General features: G+C 46.3%; 5 protein-coding genes across 5 annotated transcripts in view; 2 read left to right on the top strand and 3 right to left on the bottom strand.

Annotated features, from left to right (window-relative positions):
- The window catches only part of LOC309564357 (uncharacterized protein), a 1,447,080-nt gene that overhangs the window by 271,124 nt on the left and 1,163,568 nt on the right, over positions 1-12,388 (top strand). The window lies entirely within an intron of this gene.
- LOC309562910 (histone H3.2) lies at positions 246-658 on the bottom strand (the record flags this gene model as incomplete). The annotated part of the gene is made up of 1 exon (XM_082267230.1): positions 246-658. The coding sequence occupies exon 1, from the start codon at positions 654-656 to the stop codon at positions 246-248; it is 411 nt and encodes a 136-aa protein (XP_082123356.1). The 5' UTR covers positions 657-658.
- LOC309562918 (histone H2A type 1-like) lies at positions 863-1,399 on the top strand (the record flags this gene model as incomplete). Its single annotated transcript, XM_082267249.1, has 1 exon — positions 863-1,399. Exon 1 carries the CDS (start codon positions 1,007-1,009, stop codon positions 1,397-1,399), a length of 393 nt encoding a protein of 130 aa, XP_082123375.1. The 5' UTR covers positions 863-1,006.
- Positions 9,864-11,914, bottom strand: LOC309562949 (histone H4; the record flags this gene model as incomplete). The annotated part of the gene is made up of 2 exons (XM_082267277.1): positions 11,801-11,914; positions 9,864-10,187 (listed from the first exon to the last, which is right to left on the bottom strand). The coding sequence occupies exon 2, from the start codon at positions 10,173-10,175 to the stop codon at positions 9,864-9,866; it is 312 nt and encodes a 103-aa protein (XP_082123403.1). The 5' UTR covers positions 10,176-10,187; positions 11,801-11,914.
- On the bottom strand, positions 11,797-12,375 carry LOC309562916 (histone H2A type 1-like; the record flags this gene model as incomplete). Its single annotated transcript, XM_082267247.1, has 1 exon — positions 11,797-12,375. Exon 1 carries the CDS (start codon positions 12,187-12,189, stop codon positions 11,797-11,799), a length of 393 nt encoding a protein of 130 aa, XP_082123373.1. The 5' UTR covers positions 12,190-12,375.

The following is a 12,388-nucleotide window of genomic DNA, read 5'->3' as shown; positions in this document are numbered from 1 at the left end:
AAGATATAGAGAAGTGTGATTGGTTAGAAATGTTAGAGATGAGATTTCCTTCCACACTGAGGATCGGAGCGCAGAGAAGGGAGAGAAAAGAGAAATGCGGTGATGTGTAGAAATGTAGTAGCGGTGATTCGGTATTATGGAGCTCTATGTGAGGAGGATTTGGTGGCTCTGAAAAGAGCCTTTGTGCTGTATGTGGGGGGAGGGGAGATAAGAATGTATGGGGGGGAGGGGAGATAAGAATGTATTCAGGCCCTCTCTCCGCGGATGCGGCGTGCCAGCTGGATGTCTTTGGGCATGATGGTGACCCTCTTGGCGTGGATGGCGCACAGGTTGGTGTCCTCGAAGAGTCCTACGAGATAAGCCTCGGAGGCTTCCTGCAGAGCCATGACGGCGGAGCTCTGGAAGCGCAGGTCGGTCTTGAAGTCCTGGGCGATCTCTCGGACGAGGCGCTGGAAGGGCAGTTTGCGGATGAGCAGCTCGGTGGATTTCTGGTAGCGGCGGATCTCCCGGAGAGCCACGGTGCCGGGCCTGTAGCGGTGAGGCTTCTTCACTCCGCCGGTGGCCGGGGCGCTCTTGCGGGCGGCTTTGGTGGCCAGCTGCTTGCGGGGAGCTTTCCCTCCGGTGGACTTACGAGCGGTCTGCTTGGTTCTTGCCATGGCGGAGAAACTCTTCTAATCTCCGGACGGAACAGAAGTGTGACAAGTTCTCTCCGCTGTGTGCAGGGAATGTGTGCTGACTCCGCCCTCATCTGCTGCTTTTATAGGCGTCCTATGCAAATCACTGCTCCTCCCTCCTCACTCTTCTATTGGAGGATTCAGTCATGTGATGGGGAGGGGTGGAATGATTCTCTTCCTCGTTTACTGATTGGTATAGAAACAAGTCAGAAGGCTATTGGGTGGCTTCAAATGTAACCAATCACAGAGTGTGACGTCAGAGCAGTGACTGTATAAATAGAAGGAAGGGGCAGAAATTTGGTATCTTCGTCTGACGACTCTCTCATCTCACAATGTCTGGTCGCGGTAAACAAGGAGGAAAGGTTCGGGCTAAGGCCAAGACCCGATCATCCCGGGCTGGGCTGCAGTTCCCAGTCGGTCGTGTTCACCGTCTGCTCAGGAAGGGCAACTATGCCGAGCGGGTCGGGGCCGGAGCTCCCGTCTATCTCGCCGCCGTCCTCGAGTATCTCACCGCTGAAATCCTCGAGCTGGCCGGCAACGCCGCCCGCGACAACAAGAAGACCCGCATCATCCCCCGACACCTCCAGCTCGCCGTCCGCAACGACGAGGAGCTCAACAAGCTGCTCGGGGGCGTCACCATCGCCCAGGGAGGAGTCCTGCCCAACATACAGGCCGTGCTGCTGCCCAAGAAGACCGAGAGCCACAAGGCTGCCAAGGCCAAGTAATCCCCATCCCCCTCCTCACCAAACACAAAGGCTCTTCTAAGAGCCACCCACATCTACACACAAAGAGCCTCATACCTCATTCCGTGCCTCTTACACCAATCACAGCAGAGCTCTACTCTCATTTCTATGGGGTGCGAAACTGATTTATTTTTATTGGGATAGGTGAAGATTTATCAAATATGATTTAGTGCGATTTTCTGGTGTAAATAAATTCTATAAATGTATTCTGAGTGGTGCAGATGATAAATCTATAGACTCCGCCTGTATCTTCTCTCTCATCCTTATACTGCAGCACAACATCTTTTCTCAGTCTCCCCCCATCTCTATAGAGAGCCCCGAGATCCCGGATTGTGTCTACGGCGAGCAGACAATTATTTATTGCTTTAAATGTCCCAAACCGCAGATTGTTTATTCACACTTCTAATACAGGGGAATTATACTGAGAACATTTCCTACCTAGAAATATGCGGACATTCATTGGGAGATCTGATTGGATATCTAAAGATTTCACCTTGGTGGGGAGCCAATGGGCGATGATGAGAGGTGTCAGTGCTTCCAGCCATTGCCACTTCTATCCTATTATAAAGATTTATAGAACAATGTCTTCTTACAGAGACTCCTCCTCATTGTCCTCCATACTTTACTTTTACAGATCAGAAATTATTCATTATATACCAAACATCCCCTCCTGAAACATCAACACAGATCAGTCAGAACCTCCATTGTCCTCTTACTTTTACTACATTTCTTCTAGAGATCAGAAACTATTCCTTATATATCTATATATAGATATGTAATAATATTCCGTATATAAATTATACATTATATACCCCAACTGAAAAAGAAACACAGATCAGTCAGAGCCTCCATCAGATGTTTTGTTTAAAAATTAAAATATCGATCTCATATATATAGATTTATCAGATGTGATTGGTTAATCTTTCAAATTTCTCCTATAGAATCCTCTTCTTCCGGGAAACAATCATCGGTCCCTTTAGCGGTAGTTAAGAATACAAAAAATCAATAAAATATTGTTTTAGGGTTTAAATTTTATCCATCAGAATACAGAATCCGCCCTGCTAGAGAATGTTTCCTATAGAGATCAATGAAAAGTCTACAGAACAAGTATTTTCTGGGGGGAAACGGAGAAAGATCTCAGAATACATTCTTTTTTTATGCCTCAGCAGACATTACTGGCTGATTAACGAAACGCCCACAGCTCTGATTGGCTCAGATTTCAAATTGCTGCTTTCAAATTTGCCCGCCTAAAATGTAGAGAACGTTACAAATAATCAGCCCTATTATACCGCCAAATCCGACACTGAGACCTGAGATCATCAGATGAGACATTTATCCGAGAAATATCATCAATGCTTTATTATCAGGAAGATGAATAGAAATGGAATGTGAAGATGATTGAATAATGTAAAACATTTCCATATCTTCTCTTTTATTCCAAGACCTCCCCCTCCCCCACTGCTACATACAGAACATGATAGTGAGATGACTTCTCTCATAGATCTCTACCTTTCTATAGGATGGGATAGGAAGTATTACACCTTTCATCATCACATCTGTATAGGAATATGCAACTAAAGATCAAATCTCTCTCTGATCTATAATTTGTACATATAGCAGATGCACAGATGACCGTGGAACTGGCCGATAATTAATGTTCCCTCTGTCAGAGATGTAACAGTTACAGATTTCCCCCATATTAAAACTAGAATAAAAAGGTGAAAGGAATAGTAGAAATATGTAGCAATAATGTCACTGCCAGATACATATGTACAATGAAACAAATGTTTCCTGTCTGATCGCCCCCCTCATTAGAAATCATCAACCTGTTAACAATGTTTCTGAGTAAATTAAGAAAAAAACAATATCTACATAATTCTATATATATATATAAGACATGTCAGAAAATATGTACAATGAATCGTTAAAGAAACGATTGCTCTTCTGATGAATTACATCCTTTTCCATTCAGGAAAATATTTAAAAGCTTCTAAATAAATGAAATTCTCTGCAGTGTAATAAATGATTGAGCCCCGCCCCTTTTCTCAGCATGTCTCCCATCAGGTCCGCTCAGCCTGTGAAATGTCTGAAGATGTGTCTTTGTTTCCTTTTCACAATAATTCTTTATGAATATGAACAATGGAAACTGATTTGGCGGTATAATAGGGCTGATTATGTGTAATGTTCTCTACATTTCAAGCGGGCAAATTTGAAGTAAAAGAAAAGACTGGAAGAAATGTGACATTTATATTTCTAACCTATTTATTATTCTTGGTTAGATAAACTGCCCGACAATTCAGAGGACGGATGATCGATGTTCCCGGAGGAAGAGATATCAGATTTTACTGTCGGATTATTCTATCTGAGATCATTGGAACGTTCCATAGAATTCCGGCGGGAAATTTGAATTGTAGAATGTGAAAATTGCACCAATCACAGTTCTGGGCGTTTTCTTTACACAATAAATGTAGTTTTCTTCGAAGGAAAATGAAGGAGGATCTGAGATCTGAGTTCCTTTTCATATTGGGGATGTTTATTTGGTATTTAATATTGAAAGATCTAATGATCTTTAGATGAGAAGTTTTGTAGATCGATCAGACTGGGAGGGGAATGGATCGAACCTTCCTTCTATTCCCATCCTGATTGTAGATTTATTGCGGACTCTGCGGAGATCTCCACTTTCTGCCTCTATACATTCCCTATTCATCGCCTTGTACTGCACACAGCCAACTGTCCTACCACCAATCACCACAAGGTGGCAGAGCTGAATAAACATTTATGCCGCACTCACACATTCTTACAATAAAACTTCCTCCACAATCTCCGCCTTACATTGTTACTTTATCTCAAATCACACGTTGGGAAGATCGCTGAGCTTTTATCCCACAACACAATGAAGAGAGAAGCAAGAAAAACGAAACATTGTATCTATTCCATCAGCCCAGCCAAATCTTTGTCTATTTGTATCTATTTCCATCATCGGATCGATGTCCATAGATAAAGCCATAAGCTGCCTGATAGGTAAATGACACAAAATATGTACAAAGTATCAGCTACATACAAATCTGATCACTGTCACCTCGGACAGCACACAGTCCTTTATAGAAGGTAGAAGTAGGAAATTGTCCCCAAGTCATTGGACATGTTTAGCACCTTTACTAATATCTACACATTTTTTTTAATATCTGTTTATTTGGAAGATTAGTGGAAAACTATAGAAGATCCCTGGGGCCATCATATATAAAAAAAAAAAAAAATCAAAGATTTGTGATCTTTATTTTTTTACAGAATTCTGATTTTCTGAGCTTGATATATTTTATTTATTATTATTATTTTTTTTACAGAATTCTGAGTTTGAAAGTCAGAATTCTGAGTTTATTAATACAATAGTCTCTATTAGGATGATTTTAGAACCAATGAGGAACAATGTAGTAACACCCACAGACCATCTTTTGCGCAGACATACATATCTTCAGCTCTATAAGATGTGTAAATCTATCCTAGTTACAGCATACAGTATAGGGAAGCAGGGCAGTGCTGGGTTCTGTGGTTCCTTGTACAGGTGTCAAACAGGCGGCCCTCCAGCTGTTACGGAACTACAAGTCCCATGAGGCAGGGGCGTAACTGCAGGGGTTGCAATCGCTACCGGGCCCCATGCTCCAAGGGGCCCGGTAGCAAACCAGTGGGTGAACTTCTAGGATCTCAAAGGTCACACTTGCGACCGGGCCCTGGCATTTCACCACTGTGGGGAGGCCCCAAGATTGCAGGAAGGGGGCCCACTGCAGAACTTGTGAAAGGATCCTGATGCGGGACCATAATAAAAGGCCATGCAATGAGACTAAAGAGCCCCAGGATTAGTGGGAAGAGCCCCGGGCTTGAAGGGAAGGGCCCCGGCCAGGAGTCTGGGGGGCCCTTCATGGTTTCTTGCATCGGGGCCCTGAAGGTTCTAGTTACGCCTCTGCCATGAGGCTTTGCGAGGCTGACAGTTACAAGCATGACTCCCACAGGCAGAGGCATGATAGGACTTGTAGTTCCACAACAGCTGCAGGGCCACCAGTTTGACACCCACGGGCCACTGTATTAAAAGCTCCTCATTTTGTTGTCATCCTCCTGCTCTGCCATCTGCTCCATTATAAAGAGCCATGCTGAAAACATGTGTGTCTATGGTCATAACAGATCAATCATAACAGTTACTTGTCTGGACTAATACAGCTTTGTTACAGGCACTTAGCTCCATATCAAACATAAAAGTGCCATCTATACCAATCATGAGGCAATAGCTTAGTGGATAGGGTAACTGGCTTATAGTGGTGACATTTGTTGGTTCTAGCCCAGATGTCTGTACCTTTTTATATATATTTGTGGTTGGTAAATTAATGATTGATAGAACCATGTGTATGGCTAATGTCGGTGTGGTGTGCCAGAACCAACGTAGGGGGTAGGCCTGTGAATAAAAGAGTGCCCCCCGAAAGGATAGTGTAACAAGGAAGAGAGCGAAGGTGGGTGGGGTGACCACGTGCGATGCAGAAGGCGGAGGGAGGGGAGGAACAGCATCTTATAGCCCGCTAGCTCCTCCCACAAATACAGGCCTTCGGCCTAACACTTGTGGACGGTAAATTAATGACGGATAGAACCACGTGTATGGCTAAAGTCGGTGAGGTGTGCCAGAACCGACGAAGGGGGTAGGCCTGTAAATAAAAGAGGGCAAAAAAGGAGTGCAGTAACACACTTTATTCATAACACAACTTATGATACAAGATTCTTGAAAGCTAACCTTAACTCTCTTTCAGGGTGTGGGATGTATGTAGTGAAAAATAGCTGATTCCCACCGCCCTAGTTTCTTAATTATGTGACCTGGCGTCAGTGGCGTAGCGTGGGTTGTCAGCGCCCGGGGCAAGGTAAGTAATTTGTGCCCCCTACACAAACCTACTAGACCATTACACAGACCACTACACTGACACCTACACTGACCCCCCCCAACACTGACACCCACACTGACCGCCCCATACACTTACCCCCCCATACACTGACACCTACACTGACTGACCCCCCCCCATACACTGACACATACACTGACCCCCCCCAACACTGACACCCACACTGACTGCCCCATACACTTACCCCCCCCATACACTGACACCTACACTGACTGACCCCCCCCCCCCCATACACTGACACATACACCCCCCCCCACTTCCCTGGGCCCCTGGGGGCTGGAAGCACATCACTTACCTTGTTCTGTGTCCAGACACTGGTGACTCGAGGAGGCGATCCGGAGCGGAGGGGAGAGACTGCGTATCGGCGGCCTTGTACCGGCCTTGAAGGAGGCGGGTTCACGTGGGATGGGCTGGCTTTTCCAACTTGGACAGTCTATCATTGATTGACTGCAGTGAAGACAGGATGGTGATTAGAGTCCCGTGTATGTCCGCGCTAACCCCCTGAGAGCTGGTACCCAGCCCAAGATCCTCCGGATGTGCCAAGATTAGTCTGTAAAGTTCAGCCTTTCCAGCCGTAGCTGGGAAAAGGGAGGCCCCTGCGGCACAAAACAGCCGAAATCCTGGGGATGGTCCAGGAACTTAAAGAGTCTGGTGTGGATGATTCTTGGAATCCCCTGGAGGTACCAATTCTAACAGGGGAGACCAGCCTAGTGGGTGTGCTTGGGGGAGATGACCCTTCGCCCAGCTAAAACAGAACTGGCTGGCTAGCAAGTGCCGAGACGAAAAGCTGTCTACCCCGTGACAAGTGAGGCCCTGCTAGTTGCCAAGCGGCAGGTGAGAGGCTCTATCTATGATTTGGGCTTGGGGCATGAGCCACTAGCATGGTGGCAGGGGGGGGTTGGCCTCTCGGTGACGGTGAAAAGATTTAAATCGTGTGGCTGTGACAGGTGAGGCCCTAACTATGACCCCAAGAGATGGGTGGATGCGAGGCTCTAACTATGATTTGGCCTGAGGGCGAAAAATCTCCGTATTGAGATTGGGAAGTTGACCTCGCGGAACCAGCTACTAGTGAGGCTAAGGCCAGCGCCTAGCCCTAAATAGACAGTTCTCTCACCCTGCACGGGGGCTTGATTGAGGGTAATGCAACATACCTTATCAAAATAGCAGTAGTACACATGGTAGTATAAGTAGTTTAGCAGTATACAACTAGCAGTAACACACATGGTAGTAATAGTATTAGTTTAGACACATAGTGTAGCGGTATATATCGCTGTAGCACAAGTAGTAGTGAGATAATAGTAGTGATGTAGTGTAGCAGTGTATGACAGTGAATATAGTGGTAATGATACAGGCAGTGATTTAATTGACCAATATGGCAGCATTATAGCGGTGACCTAGAGTGGAGGTATGCAGTAGTATACATACAAGTAACTAGTATTAGCAGTGTATTAGTATAAGTATGGCAGTAGCGCACGTGGCAGTACCAGTATAGAAGTAGTAGTATACCGCAGTAGTGCACGTGGCAGCACTAGTATAGAATAGTACTAGCAGTGTAACAGTGTAATAGTAGTACACATAGTAAGGTATAGCAGTGAACAATAGTATTAGTATTAGAACCTCTGCACCACCAAATTCAGCACATGCCCCATGCAAGGGATGTGTATTAAACCAGCTAGGCCCAGAGCTGCCTCGAGATTTCGCCCGTTATCGCAAACCACCAGGCCGGGCTTGAGACTCACTGGCAGCAACCACTCTTCGGTCTTCTGTTGAATGCCCCTCCACAACTTCTGCGCGGTGTGTGTTTTTTTCCCCCAAATAGGCAAGTTTTAAAACTGCCTGCTGTCGTTTACCCCTGGCTGTGCTGAAGTTGGTGGTGACGGTGTTACGCTGACCGGATGAGGAGGCGGTAGAGGATGAGGAAGCGGAGTAGGAGGAGTTAGGAACAGGAGGCAAACTGAAGCGCCCTGCAATCCTCGGTGGTAGGACATGCGCCAAACTGCTATCCGCCTCAGAACCAGCCGCCACTGCATTTACCCAGTGTGCGGTAAGGGAGATATAACGTCCCTGACCGTGCTTACTGGTCTACGTATCCGTAGTTAGGTGGACCTTGCCACAGATGGCGTTGCGCAGTGCACACCTGATTTTGTCACCCACTTGGTTGTGCAGGGAAGGGATGGCTTGCCTGGAAAAGTAGCGGCGGCTGGGCACGACGTACTGTGGGACAGCCACCACCATAAGGCTTTTAAAACTCTGTGTCTCCACCAGATGGAATGAAAGTATTTCAAAGGCCAGGAATTTTGAAATGCTGGCATTCAGGCATTCAGGGCCAGGGATCGCGGGTGGGTAGGGGGGTATTTCCTCTTCTGCTCCAGTGTTTGGGAGATAGAAAGCTGAATGCTTCCACGGGACATTGTGGAGATGGTTGTAGGTGACCCAGGTGGTGGTGTTGCTGGCAGATCCTCTGTTTGCGGGGTGGCAGGTGCCACTGTCACTACAGAGGTGGAAGAAGAGGCCAAGACTGCAGCAGACGAGGAAGCAGGAGGAGCCAGAGACCTTTCTTGGTTTTTGAGGTGTCTACTCCATTGCAGCTCGTGCTTTGCACTTAGATGCCTGGTCATGCAGGTTGTGCTCAGGTTGAGAAGGTTTATGCCTCACTTCAGGCTCTGATTGCACAGCGTGCAAACCACTCGTGTCCTGTCACCATCACATTGTCTGAAGAACTGCCATGCTAAGGAACTCCTTTGAGCTGGCTTTGGTGTGCTCGGTCCCTTGCTGCGTTGGGCAGTAGCAGGTGTAGTGTCTAGGGCACGGCTGCTCCGCTTTTGCACCCTGCTCCCTCTTCTACTGTGCTGGTTGCTCTGTGCGACCACCGCCTCTTCCTCCAAACCTCTCAGGTCACCTGCATAACGTTCATTCCATGTGGGGTTAAGGACCTCATCATCCTCCACATCGTCTTCCACCCAGTCTTCACCCCTGCCCTCCTTGTCGGTCTCCACAATTCGGAATTCCGCAGTAGTTGGCACCTGTGTTTCATCATCATCAACTTTATATTCTCCTCACTCAGCTCGGAAAATCGGCTCCATCACCCGGAGTGCTGACTCTACAATCTCCTATATTGAGTGCTGACTCTACAATCTCCTATACCGAGTGCTGACTCTACAATCTCCTATACTGAGTGCTGACTCTACAATCCCCTATACCGAGTGCTGACTCTACAATCTCCTATACAACCAATTAATGTGTAATATTGTTCTGTTCTTCCATATCTTTGGTAAATGTAAAGCAGATCGAACAATCAGATCGCAGAGTGTATGGGCGGCTAGACATCGCAGCATTCCATTTCTTAGTGAAACAATGATCGGAAGTTCTTATTGTTAGACGATAAATGTGTAGAAATGAGTGTTGGGAGTGGTGAATGATCAGCCCTTTGTGTGAGAAGGTGGGTGGCCCTGAGAAGGACCTTTGTTGTGATGAAGTGGGGTAAGCGGTGGGTGTTGGGGGAGGGGAGTTTATCCTCCGAATCCGTAGAGAGTGCGCCCCTGGCGTTTGAGAGCATAGACGACATCCATGGCGGTGACAGTCTTCCTCTTGGCGTGCTCGGTGTAGGTGACGGCATCGCGGATGACATTCTCCAGGAAAACCTTCAGCACTCCGCGGGTCTCCTCATAGATGAGTCCGGAGATGCGCTTGACACCCCCTCTGCGGGCCAAACGTCGGATGGCGGGTTTGGTGATGCCCTGGATGTTGTCCCGGAGCACCTTCCTGTGCCGCTTGGCGCCTCCTTTCCCCAGACCCTTCCCTCCTTTACCGCGACCAGACATGATGATTCTCTGCTACAAAGACCGACTGAGCTCCGCTGTCTGCCCGCCCTCCTTATATACAGCCTGAGCGGACCAGATGGAAACCTTCCTGGGAAAGAGGCGGAGTCACACCATTCATTACAGAATAAAGATCATTTCATTCATTTATAAGGCTCCTAAATATTATATTATATTCCGATACATTAATGCAACAGCAATACATTTCCAGTAGATCAATTTATTACTTTCTCATATATTTCTTCTTCTTTCTCATATATTTTCTATTTATTCCTGGAGATTACACAGAGAACAGGAAACTTTACACTTTATACCAGAAACAAAGTAACCAGTTTCCATTGTTCATATTTATAAAGCATTATTGTGAAAAGGAAACAAAGACACATCTTCAGACATTTCACAGGCTGAGCGGACCTGATGGGAGACAGGCTGAGAAGGGGGCGGGGTTCAGTCATTTATTACACTGCAGAGAATTTCATTTATTTAGAAGCTTTTAAATATTTTCCTGAATGGAAAAGGATGTAATTCATCAGAAGCGCAATGTTTCCTTTATTGATTCATGGTACATATTTTCTGACATGTCATGATTATATATATATTGTTTTTTTTCTTAATTTACTTAGAAACATTGTTAACAGTTTTCTGATTTCTAGTTACAAAGAGGGAGCCGATCCGAACAGGAAACATTTGTTTCATTGTACATATGTATCTGGCAGTGTCATTATTGCTACATATTTCTACTATTCCTTTCACCTTTTTATTCTAGTTTTAATATGGGGGAAATCTGTAACTGTTACATCTCTGACCGAGGGAACATTAATTATCGGTCATATACAGAAGTGATGATGAAAGGTGTAATACTTCCTATCCCATCCTATAGAAAGGTAGAGATCTATGAGAGAAGTCATCTCACTATCATGTTCTCTATGTAGCAGTGGGGGAGGGGGGAGGACTTGGAATAAAAGAGAAGATATGGAAATGTTTTACATTATTCAATCATCTTCACATTCCATTTCTATTCATCTTCTTGATAATAAAGCATTGATGATATTTCTGGGATAAATGTCTCATCTGATGATCTCAGTGTCGGATTTGGCGGTATAATAGGGCTGATTGTTTGTAACGTTCTCGACATTTTAGGCGGGCAAATTTGAAAGTAGCAATGTGAAATCTGAGCCAATCAGAACTGTGGGCGTTTCCTTAATCAGCCAGTAATCTCTGCTGAGGCGTCCAAAAAGTGTTCGGAGATCTTTCTCCGTTTCCCCCCCAGAAAATACTTGTTCTGTAGACTTTTCATTGATCTCTATAGGAAACATTCTCTAGCAGGGCGGATTCTGTATTGTGATGGGTAAAATCAAACCCTAAAATAATATTTTAAGGAAGTTTTTTTATTCTTAAACTACCACTAAAGGGGCCGGTGATTGTTTGCCGGAAGACGAATATATATAACTGATAAATCTTCACCTAGCCCATAAATAAAATGAGTTTTGCACCCCATAGAAATGAGAGTAGAGCTCTGCTGTGATTGGTGCAAGAGGCACGGAATGAGGTATGAGGCTCTTTGTGTGTAGATGTGGGTGGCTCTTAGAAGAGCCTTTGTGTTTGGTGAGGAGGGGGATGGGGATCACTTGGCCTTGGCAGCCTTGTGGCTCTCGGTCTTCTTGGGCAGCAGCACGGCCTGTATGTTGGGCAGGACTCCTCCCTGGGCGATGGTGACGCCCCCGAGCAGCTTGTTGAGCTCCTCGTCGTTGCGGACGGCGAGCTGGAGGTGTCGGGGGATGATGCGGGTCTTCTTGTTGTCGCGGGCGGCGTTGCCGGCCAGCTCGAGGATTTCAGCGGTGAGATACTCGAGGACGGCGGCGAGATAGACGGGAGCTCCGGCCCCGACCCGCTCGGCATAGTTGCCCTTCCTGAGCAGGCGGTGAACACGACCGACTGGGAACTGCAGCCCAGCCCGGGATGATCGGGTCTTGGCCTTAGCCCGAACCTTTCCTCCTTGTTTACCGCGGCCAGACATTGTGAGATGAGAGAGTCGTCAGACGAAGATACCAAATGCCTGCCCCTTCCTTCTATTTATACAGTCACTGCTCTGACGTCACACTCTGTGATTGGTTACATTTGAAGCCACCCAATAGCGTTCTGACTTGTTTCTACACCAATCGGTAAACGAGGAAGGAAATCATTCCACCCCCTCCCCATCACATGACTGAATCCTC

Source organism: Pelophylax lessonae (assembly GCF_965119305.1).
Source record: "Pelophylax lessonae genome assembly, chromosome: 9".
Taxonomy (NCBI): Eukaryota; Metazoa; Chordata; class Amphibia; order Anura; family Ranidae; genus Pelophylax; species Pelophylax lessonae.
Note: the sequence above shows the minus strand (reverse complement) of the source record. Positions and strands in the feature narration are given on the sequence as shown.